The 12,151-nt window shown below is 35.0% G+C and overlaps 1 protein-coding gene across 3 annotated transcripts in view; it reads left to right on the top strand.

Annotated features, from left to right (window-relative positions):
* The window catches only part of SPoCk (secretory pathway calcium atpase), a 518,064-nt gene that overhangs the window by 144,903 nt on the left and 361,010 nt on the right, over positions 1-12,151 (top strand). For all 3 annotated transcript variants that reach the window (XM_090398525.1, XM_090398527.1, XM_090398526.1), the window contains exon 5: positions 6,923-6,984. In XM_090398525.1, the coding sequence (XP_090254651.1) occupies positions 6,923-6,984 (62 nt within the window). The remainder of the gene's footprint in view (positions 1-6,922; positions 6,985-12,151) is intronic.

Here is a 12,151-nt window from a genome sequence, read left to right as displayed (position 1 = left end):
AATCCAGTAAAATGAGCTTGATCTTAGTTTCCCAGGAAAGAAACACTAATGATATCATTGATGGCACAGTTCTTTGTTGACTCTAAATATATAAGAGCAGCTTTGTCAAGATAGAGTAATATAGAATACATAGCTGAGTACAGAGGCTTCTAGCAGTTTTATGTGTGCTTGATCATTTTATGCCAGGTTTGTGGGTGGGTGAGTATCGGTATGATCAGTTATTTTGTGGATCAGAAAGATATTATTAACATCTGACCTCCATGAAATTAGAGACTTATCATGGAAGGCACACACACACATTGCACACAATGCTTATCCAATTGTGCCTTAAACTGATTCAGTGTATCTACATTCACAATACATTCAGGCAATGCATTCCACTCTCCATTTAAAAGAACCTACTCACAACCTCTTTATACAGTTTCCTGCAATGGTCTCTTGTTATACCTCTTTTCTCTCCCATTCTATGAAAGATCTCTTCCATGTCACGCTGATAACAACTGCTGACTAGTTTATGTGTCTTAATCATATCCCTATTCTTTCTGTTCACGAAGCTTTACAATTTACATTCTCTCAATCTGTCCTTGTACTTCACATTCACAAGACTACTTAACATCTTTATGAATCTTCTCTGGACTGTATTTAACATACCTCATTACTGAAAACCCAGTGATCAAATCTGTGTGCAGTAATCCATATGAGACCTGATCAAGGCCTTATACAATGCCATCATTACCTCTTTATTTCTGCATGTTGGGGTCCTGCCTCATGGCTATTATCTGATGTGATGTCTTCACAACTTGTGCAAGTGGCCTTTGAATTTCAGGTCCTTTTCCACCACCACTCCCAAATCTCTCGTCTGTTTTCCATGCTTTTAAGTTTCTCCACCAAGTGCATACTTTACATCCCATCGTTGCTTAGCAAATCTCAAGACCTCACACTTCGCAACATTGAACTGATAATTCCACTTACTTGCCCATTCATGCAATCTATTCAAGTCCTCCTGTAAGGCCATAACATTCACTTGTCTCTGCATTGCTCTCCTCAATTTTGCGTCATCTGCAGACAGCTGCATATCACTAGTTAAACCCATCCTAATATCATTAACATACAAATTGAGCAACAATGGTCTAAAAACTGACCCCTGTGGTACACCACTACTGCACCCACATATACAACTTTCTGATACCTATCTGATGGCCAGTCACTGATCCAATTCAGAAGTCTGTTATCGTTCCATCCATTCCAGTTTATTTAACAGCTTGTTGTGTGGCAATCTATCAAATGATTTTGCAAAATCTAAGTATAACACTCTATAAGCATCTCCCTTGTGCAAGGCATTTGTCACCTTGTTATAGTACATAAGTTAGTAAAACATGCTCTCCCTTTAACAAACTCAAGCTGATAACCATGGAGAATACTGCTGTTATCAATGTTAAGTATATATTCGGAAAGTTTGCTGTCATGTTTACCATAACAGTCAAGCAGCTTGACAGTTTCAGCAGCCATTTACAGCCTTTTTTAATTAAAAATAGTTTTTTTTTTTTTTGGTTTATATTTATTTTCTATTTTTTTAAGTTTAACTTTGTATTTTCTTGTTTTGTAATATCTTTGTAAGCTGTATAATTTACATATTAAATGGGGTAGTATTTTCCCCCATTCATCATTGAGTTATCAAGATCGGTACTGCATCATTGAGTTATCAAAATCGGTACTATCAACATAATAAGCCTGAATGGCAAAGAAATGGAGCTAGCTGAGGAATTAGATAAGTGCCAGATCAGCATAATAGGGGTGACTGAAACAAAAAAGAAAAAAACTGGTGGGATCTTTCTGAGCAGTAAATACAAAAGGTTATATGCAGGCAATGATCAGGGAAAAGAAGAAGTAGCCATAGTATTCAATACTAAATACGAGGCTAATCTTCTTGAATGGCAGGCAGTCTTTGAAGACTAAAAGAAGAAAGCATATCAAAAGTTCCTGGCAAATAAGTCAGCTTGTGCTCTTAGAGAATACAGAGACAAATGTAAGAAAGCTAAACACTGTGTAAAACTGGTTAAACAAGTCATGGGAGGACTTGGGCAAGAACATAGAAATTAAATATCAAGAAGGTGGCAAGATATTCTGGAGATTGTTGAAGAAGCTCAGAAAATGGAGGAAAGAGTTCTGTAAAAGGAATTAAAGATGATAAAGGTGACATGAAAACAGGAGAAAAAGATATCCTTGAAGTATGGAGTAATTACTTTGAAAAACTGCTAAATGAAACAAGCAGTGACGACAGCACAGTGGTAAAAAAACACTGGCCAGGCATGCAATCAGAAACACATATCCATACTTGAAGTAGAAAAAAGCCATTAGAAGCCTGAAATGTGGAAAGGCAGCTAGAGTAGATGATATTTGACCAGAAATGCTCAAGTATTGAGGTATAAAAGTCTTACAGTGGCTGCACTGCATAGTTCAGAAGGCATGAACAGAGGGACGAATTCTAGATGATTGGAGTAGAGCTCTCATAGTACCCATATATAAAAAGGGAAATAAAACTGAATGTGAGGATTACAGAGGTATTTCTCTACTGAGTGTTCCTTGTAAGATTTAAGGCAGTATACTTGAAAAACGGTGGAGAAGGATTGTGGAAGAGAAACTTGGTGAAGAACAAACTGGATTCAAGCCAGATAGAGGCTGTGAGGATCAGATTTTCACTTTACGACAAATAGTTGAGAAGTCATGGGAATATAACAGAGATCTGTATTTGAGTTTTGTAGATCTGGAAAAAGCATATGAAGGTGCCAAGAGACAAGCTATTCAAAATGTTACAGTTGTATGATTAGAAATATATACACGTTAGCACAAGAATAACGTTTAATTTGCTAAATATTTCGGTCTGAATATTACAGACCATCTTCAATGGCTACATAGGAATAGTTTTAAAAAACAAAGTGGAATACGAACAATTGATCATTCATACATAGAACGCGCCGTGTGATGTCATATTGCGAAGTATTAGAAGAGTAAACATTTTTTAATAAAAACATAAAGATATTAATTCAGAAATTCATATAATGATCTTAAATAACATTATACCGATAAAAAAATTAAATAAAAAAAAATAATGTGTTATCCTGATTAAACTTTCCCAAATTTTTGATATAGATATACAGTCATTACGATTCAAATTAGGACGTTGAAGTAAGGCCTCTACACTTTCTTTAAATAAACGTTCAAATTTGTAGCGACATCTGTGTAGGAGGAGAGTCTTGGACCAAAGGTTGTTTGTTTCTAATCCATGCTGAGCTAATCCAGATTTCTCAGGTTTGTTGTGTTGAATTGATGACTGATGCTCTTGAATTCTATTTTTCTATGGAACATCCAGTTTGTCCAAAGTAAGAAAGATTACAATTACAAGTAACTTGATACACACCAGGTAGAGACAAGGTTGAGCGTTTATCTTTAGATGAAGGAAACTGGTTGGATAATTTGTTAATAGGTGTATAAGTGGCTGTTAGATCGTATTTCTTTAGAATTCTCGAAATTGGTTCTGAAATCCCGGAAATGTAAGGAATTGGAACTCGACGTATTGAATCTTGGTTGTTCTGTGTTGGTTTGTAAGAATCGAAAAGATGTTGTGTACTCTTTTCGGAGAAGCCATTTAGTTTCATGTGATGTTTGATAGTTGAAAGTTCCTTCTGTAATAAATGAGAAGTTGAACAGTTAGTTTTTGCTCATCGGATTAAACATTTTGTGATGCCTGTTTTTTGACAAGGGTGATGAGCAGATTCTTTGAGAATATAACGACCTGTGAAAGTTGGTTTTCTGTAAACTGTTGTTGTAAGAATACCAGAAGGTGAACGGATGAGAAGGACATCTAAAAAGGATAACTTGTTGTCTTTTTCAGTTTCCATGGTAAACTTTATACGAGGATGTAAAGAATTGATACTGCTTAAAAAGGAAGGTAAGGAGTCTCTGTCGTGAGGCCATATAGCAAAGATGTCGTCTATATATATCTAACCCAAAAGGATGGTTGAGGGAATATAGATGAGAACAGGACTTCTTCTAGATGTTCTAAATAAAAGTTTTCAAGAGCAGATGAAAGTGGACTTCCCATGGCTGTTCCTTCCACTTGGTTGTAAAATTTATTTTGACATAAGAAATATCCAGAGTGCATTATGAAATCAAATAGTTTTATAATATCTTGTGGGAAGATGTCAGCTAGTAATTCCAAAGTCTCTTTGAGATGTACATCCGTATATAAAGATTCTATATCAAAGGCAACCATAAGATCTGTAGGTTGTAAAGAGAAGTTTTTTAATTTATTTGATTTCATAATGCACTCTGGATATTTCTTATGTCAAAATAAATTTTACAACCAAGTGGAAGGAACAGCCATGGGAAGTCCACTCTCTCTCTCCTGCTCTTGCAAACTTTTATTTAGAACATCTAGAAAAAGTCCTGTTCTCATCTATATTCCCTCAACCATCCTTTTGGGTTAGATATATAGACGACATCTTTGCTATATGGCCTCACGACAGAGACTCCTTACCTTCCTTTTTAAGCAGTATCAGTTCCTTACATCCTCGTATAAAATTTACCATGGAAATTGAAAAAGACAACAAGTTATCTTTTTAGACATCCTTCTCATCCGTTCACCTTCTGGTATTCTTACAACAACAGTTTACAGAAAACCAACTTTCACAGGTCGTTATATTCTCAAAGAATCTGCTCATCACCCTTGTCAAAAAACAGGCATCACAAAATGTTTAATCCAATGAGCAAAAACTAACTGTTCAACTTCTCATTTATTACAGAAGGAACTTTCGACTATCAAACATCACATGAAACTAAATGGCTTCTCCGAAAAGAGTACACAACATCTTTTCGATTCTTACAAACCAACACAGAACAACCAAGATTCAATACATTGAGTTCCAATTCCTTACATTTCCGGGATTTCAGAACCAATTTTGAGAATTCTAAAGAAATGTGATATGGAAATAGACAACAGAATCAGCAAAGCTGGTATGGTGGGAAGTCAATTAAATAAATTTATATGGAATAAGAGAGAAATTGGTCAAAACATGAAATTAGCTATATATAAGACTGTGTTCAAACCAGTTTTAACTTCGGGGTCTGAGAGCTGGGTTAGAAGTAAAACACTTGACCCAAGACTGGAGACTGCAGATATGAGAGTCCTGAGAAAGATTAGAGGCATGAACAGATGGCATCAGTGGCAATATCATATAAAAAAACGAGGATATTAGGAAAGAACTTGACATTGTTAGCAGAGCTAATCTCTGGTGGTATGCTCACTTAAACAGAATGGTAGAGAAAAGATTAACAAAACAAGTGTTCATTGTCCAGTTGGCAGGAAAAAGACTCAGAGGAAGGCCAAGATATAGGTGGATTGATATGGTAAAAAGTGCCTTTGAAGACAGAAATATAAGATCTGATAATGTTGGAGTCTGGACAGGTAAATAGACTGATTTGGGAGAAAATTGTAGATAGGAAGTTAAGAATGATATAAATTTTTCATGTACCACTATCATATCCTGTACCCCCCCCCCCTTGAAGGTATATGTCAGGAATTTGATGATGATGTTGATCATTAAGTTATTTATATAAGTCTCTGAACAGTCAATCATTATCATGTTCCATCCTTATTTCAGTAGTTGTTGCAACCATATGCATAAGCATATTTGTAATATCTTCAGTATAGTCAGGAAATGCACACTTTCGTATGTTATTGAGCTTTCAAATATAAGAGCATATTTCATTGGTGTAGTCATTCATTAAAAATATATATACAGGGTGTTCGGGATAAATTTGACAGTTTCGTAAGGAAAAAGAAAATCTTCTTTGTATCTATTAAATTTAATGAATTGACAAAAAAACATTACAGGCAGAGTTAATTACAATACTATCAACAAGATTTACTCAAAATAACCACCATTAGCATCGATCACAGCTTCAATTCTGCTTCGGAACCTCGAACAAGCTGATGCTACAGTCTCCCTGGGAAGGGCCGCAAAAACTGTTTTAATTTTATCCATTAACTGGGCTTTTGTATTACTGGAAGTGCGATTGGTGTCTTTTTCAACTGCGCCCCATACAAAATAATCCATGGGGTTAAGGTCTGGGGAGTTTGGAGGCCAAACATTTGGACTGGTGAAGTCGTAGAAATTTTCAGACAACCATTTTTGACTTTTCCCAGAGGTGTGGCAAGGGGCCGAATCCTGCTGCCATACATACGGCCTACCATTGGCTACCCTTGTTATCCAGGGCTTGACTACAGTTAGCAACTCCACGAACAAAGCCCGAATTCCAATGCCAGGGTTCTTCAACACCTGTTCCTGCAGATTTGCGAGGAATTCTGCTGTACGAACGCAATCAGATCGTCTGCTAGGGATCTTTCTTCTTGCTACATCCTCGTAGTCACCATTGCAAGTCTCTAGTTCATGCCTGATTGTTTTTACTGTATTCAGGGAGCATTGGGCAGCAGTCGTAATATCCTTATTTTGATGGCGGGCACGAATCACCATGATACAAGTTATTCTCTTCCATGATTCAGGTGGGTTCCAGCTATCCATCCTTTCTGACATCTTGTATATGAATGAAGAAGGGTCCAAACTTTTAAATGAAGAGAAGTGTGTGTTAATACATGTAACTTACGGAAAAATATAATTAATTATAAATATGTCAAATTTATCCCGAACACCCTGTATATATTCATTCAATAATTATATAGAGGTATAGTTATTTTGTAGCTATACCTCTATATAATAGCTATATATAGAGGTATAGCTATAGAAAATCTTATAGCTATATTTTCTCCTCTCTCTTTTCTTATAAATTTTTTAATTTTTTTTTTTCTGAATATTAGGAAAATAATTTAATTGCATATTACCCTATTGTGTAAATTTGATTTCAGGAATATAGATCAGAGAAATCGTTAGAAGAATTAAATAAGCTTGTTCCTCCAACATGTAATTGGTAAGCTTTTTAGATATAATTTTAGATAATGAAGATAGCTTTTATTAAATTTATTTTGCATTACTACAAAGAGGTTGTTTTAGGACAAATTTTTTATTGGAGGAAATAGTTTTGTTTCTCCAATTTTATTACCAAATTAATTAGTAACAACAGTTGTCATTCTTTCTCAATATGCATGTGCATTTTCCTGAACTTGATATCTTCACTAAACTGATTGGCTAAGGAATACATTCCCACTCTCTAATCAGTAGACTCAAATCCATTGTAATAAGGATGTTTTTCTGTAAAATCTGTAAGTAGTTGATGATTTTTATTACCTGTGAGACAGCTGTCCTGCTTATAGGTAGCCTGAAGTAGCTTGTAAAAATACCGTGTTTGGTTTCTAGAGTAGGGTCACTGGATTATCCAACCCTTGGCTCAACCATGATATTAAATGTGTGATATGTTTGCATGTCTCATAAATAATAAAATAAATGCAACATTCTTAGCTTGATGAGGATATAAAGAGACAAGTCACAAGTATCATTATTGATGGCTTATTGTAAAAATGGGAGTGTTATTGCATTCCCTCTGTTTTTTTTTCGAATTTATTACAAGTGGTAATAAATTCAAGAAAAGGCTTCATGTACTGATTCTAGATGTATATGTAGCTATAATAATTTTTCTTATCTCAGTATTCTTATGTCTATAATAATAAAGACAACTGAACTTTGACACTGGCTCAAAAAAAAAAAAAGTAGTAATTCAAAATATTTCAAGCGATGTGTTATATATGTTTTATGTTACTTCTATATTAGGTATCTCAACACAATCACTTTAAAATATTTAAAAAATTAAATGTTTTGCTATTTATTAAATAAATAAAAATTATGAGCATAACATGAGGTACAGTATAAGTATAATTCAGACTGCATCAACATTTCCAAAGAAACTTAGTGAAACATTCTTTCACTCGAAAAAATCCGTTTGACTGCCTTGAAAGCAAAAGAAATTACATTTCCTATATTTAAGAATGAACAAAGATATTGAAATTTGGAGTAGTTTTGGCTGTTCATTCTTCCCTTTCCTCAGGTAGGTAGATATACCAGCTAAGATTATCTCCATTATAGTTCTATTCTTAGTTGGTATTGTAAATTTTTTTCGGTTGTTATTGTTATAATATTTTAGGTTATGTTAATTATTTTCTCCAACATCGACTGTTGTCAGTTGCACCTATGTATTATAATTTTTTTTTTTTTTTACTCTTTTGTTGTTATCCTTCCCATGTCTACTTTAACTTCAACCTCTCTGTTAAGTTCTCTTTACCTTATTCTAATCTAACCCGATTAACTTTGTCCCCGCTTACAATCCCTTATGCTTCCTACAAGTGTTAGTACTGTTAGTTAAAGGGCCTATAAAATAGGCATTTCACGGTTACAATTAACTATCTCCCCGCTATGTAACTCAGGAAAAATTTTTATTGTTTGTCGACTGTGCCATCACGAATTAATTTTATAGCAAGAGAAGATTAGTTATAACACTTATAGAATAGATCACTTTCTAAAGTAATTTCTAATTAGTCAGTCGTGGCAGTTTCTCTAATTTAAGCACACAGGTTCGGTTGTTTTTATGAGACAGTGCATTGGTCAAAGATCAGGCGATACTTTTAAGCAAACAAAACGTGTTTTACCTTAAGCAGCTATACAATCTAATATACAATTGAACAATTTCTTTCTGATGCCTATCTTAAGTTCAAATCGTAACCTTACAAATTAGGCCCCTGCTATTCACAATGCTTAAATAACTTGCTTTACAAATCTAGGCAATTTCTGGCTTACAATTTACATTGGTGGCTAACATTCTTCTTAATATATATACTAGCTAACTCTCAGCCTCAATTATCTCTTATAGCGACTATACAATTATTTTAACAGCTATGTTCAGTGGACATACAATTCTTAATCATTACCTCAACATTAATGCAATAGAATCTACTCACAAATTCTCAGAAACATATAGTCCTACCAGCTTTGGAGATTTTGTGGCAGTTTTGCTGACTGCTTTCCTGTGTCCTATATACTAACTTTTGCTGAATGGCTCCTGATGGTTGTCCTGCTATAGTCCTTTTCCGGGAATTGTAGCATAGCTCGCCGTTAGTTCTAGGTGTAATGTAGGCACTGTGTATCTGGTTGCACATGACACATTCCGTTACCGAAAATACATCTCCGAAGAATAATCTGCCTTTCCTGGTTTCCCCGTCATGTTCTAATGAAATCTCAGAAGTCTGATCGGGCCAACGAACTGCAGCAAGAAGAAAAAACTCAGAGCTCCCCTTTTTTATTGCCGTTCTCAAGACCTCTTTTATACGATTCTGAAGTTCCTTGTTTTAGAGTCGGAGACCCTGAATCTTTTGTAAATATACTGACGTCACTGTTGGCTTGACCTTCATTTTTGGTTGCAAAATCTCCACATCTGAATGATCATCAATACCTTTGTTCACTTTCAAGTTGCCAACATAATAATCTCATCTAATCCTCTTAACTTGAGGCAGAAATGCTTTTACATTCTGTTACTCTTACAATTTTATATCAGAATTTAATATTAAATCAACGTAATGCACAAATTGAACTTTTACAATATTTTATAACTTACGAACAATTCTATGTCATTCTTTTAGTCAGTTACCTTTACAAGTTTACAATCCGTATTTAGCCTTTAAAATACAGTAATGTACAATTTTGTTCCTTTCACATGATTTGGTACCTCTGTAAAATCGATGTTGGAAAAATTTAACAAAAATTTCACCGCATCGAATTTTACAGTATCACTACCTACTCTATAGGTTTCAAACCATTATATTTGATCCCCACCAATTGGAGCTTGCCAGTAGCCAAAAGCCCTCATTTATTTTAATTGTGAACTGGTTGACCTTGAGTCCTTTGTTTACTTACATTAATAACTGTTTGACATCATGAAACAGTTGATTTATCTTCCTGAACTGTTTTCTTAAGATCAGTTGGATGTTCTGGAACGAATCCATATTGTTCTTTAGGCCTCATCACTGTAGGCTGGAGTGAGTGATTAGTGTGTCACAGACTTATTTTAAAATTTGGTTTTGTACCATTTGGGAAGATATAAGGATTGCACTCTTCTTCAGTCATTTCTACAGAATATATCAAGCATGTGAGCAGAAACTAAGTGTAAAATTAGGTAGTGTTACATTTTGGTTACTCAAGGCACATCTAATTACATCAGTGCATCTAGATCATGATCTAGGTAGAATGATGTAATTAGTGCTGCCTGGTTCTTTTTCACATGTTTTTAACTTGATGTTAAAAAAATGTGATTAGCTCTTCTGTAAACTAAACTTTTGTAGTAGCCCTCTATGTTGATACCAGTATGTAATCATTTCAACCTGAAGTGTGTAATTTTATTTTGCAACATTAAATTGGTAACCATTATCATTCACCCACAATGCAAATTTATTTAAATCATTCTGGATATTTCCATCACCTTTATCAACTATTGCTCTCCCCTATTTTTCATTATCAGCAAACAACTGAATATTCCTCTTTAAATCGATCCCTATATCATTAATATTCTAATTAAAGCATAGTTGGCCCTAGTCATCCATGTTCTTTTAGATTCCACTCAGTTGCAGCCAGTCAAACACCTATCAGTAAAGCAACGACATATGTAACAGACAGCATCAACTGCAATTTCAAAAATATTTTCTTAATTTCTATGCTGTCTAAAGCATTGGTGTCAAGTAGATCAAGACAGAGTCTGGGGTATATTTCATAGATGTTGAATCTCATAGCTTTCAAATGTGCTTGTGCTAAAGAACGTTACATTAGATGCTGAGGTCAAAAACCATTTTAGATCCACTTTACATATCTGTTAATCAAACACTTCAAAAATTGTCTGTAATAAAACTTGGAAAATGAAAAGAGCTATAGAACACACCATTTATCTACCTTACTGAATCCAAAGCTATTGCAGATGCTTTGGGAGAAAATTTTGCTTAGATCTCAGCCCTGGCCCCATATCTATCCTCTTGAATTTTTAATATTTAAAGAAGAACAAGAGAAACAGCAGTTAAACTTTTCTGATAACTAGAGCCACATAATCAGCCATTCATTAAGGAGGTATAAAAAGAGCTCTTTTACCATTGTGGCATCTACGTCTGTTCAAATGGCTGGCATTTGTGACTGCATACGTGGGCTATTAACACGAATGTGATACAATGCTTACACATCAAAAAGTGTCCTCTTCATGAAGCATTGGTATATTGTGTTTACTTTTAGGAATCATGCAAAGCCAGGAAACAATTAGGGGAGTCTTTAACAGGAATAATTATATGTAAAAATATAATATTGGTGATATTGCTATTCCATGGGTCTGCATCGCACCTAGCACATTCTGAAATATACACCTCTGATGACTGTGTATACATTAGCATTCTTCGAGCTGGTAAATGGTACATCATTGTATGTTACTAGTTAGTCATGTGTGCCCGAGTGCTTTAATGAAAATATATTGGTTAAGTGTTTAAAATGAGCCATGTGTGTATATATGTTGTTGTTATTATTATTATTATGTGACACCTCCAGGGAGTCAAAAGACTCATCAAGGGAGGACACCTACTCAACATCTCTCTATCTCCCATTCAATCCACCAACTCCAACTAACTCCAACTATACCAATGCCATCTATCGCCTGCCACCACCACCACTAGTATTTCCACAGACAATTACAAACATCCATGCTCATGGTGGGATTCGAACCCGCAGCCTTTTTGTTGGAGAGCGGATACACTAACTGCTCAGCCAACCAGGCTGGCTAATATATATATATATATATATATATATATTTGTGTGTGTGTGTGTGTGTGTGTGTATGCGTGCGCCAACATTCACTTCATTTACAGTTTTTGGAATGAGTGCAAGAATTGCTGTTGAAGAATAGTCCCAATTGTATTTTCGCCAATTAAAAAAGTATTTGTTGATGTATTTTATTATTATTATTACGTGACACCTCCAGGGAGTCCAAAGACTCATTGAGGGAGGGTACCTACTCTGCAACTCAGTCTCCACCACTCACTCATTCCACCAACTACAACGAACTACAACTACACCAACGCCATCTACCTCCCACCACCACCGGTTTTCACAGACAATCACAAACA

The sequence above is a fragment of the Typopeltis vanoorti genome, chromosome 9 (genome assembly GCF_054136105.1).
Source record: "Typopeltis vanoorti isolate ZY-2024b chromosome 9, IOZ_Tvanoo_1.0, whole genome shotgun sequence".
Taxonomy (NCBI): Eukaryota; Metazoa; Arthropoda; class Arachnida; order Uropygi; family Thelyphonidae; genus Typopeltis; species Typopeltis vanoorti.
This window is presented reverse-complemented; position numbering and strand designations above follow the sequence as displayed.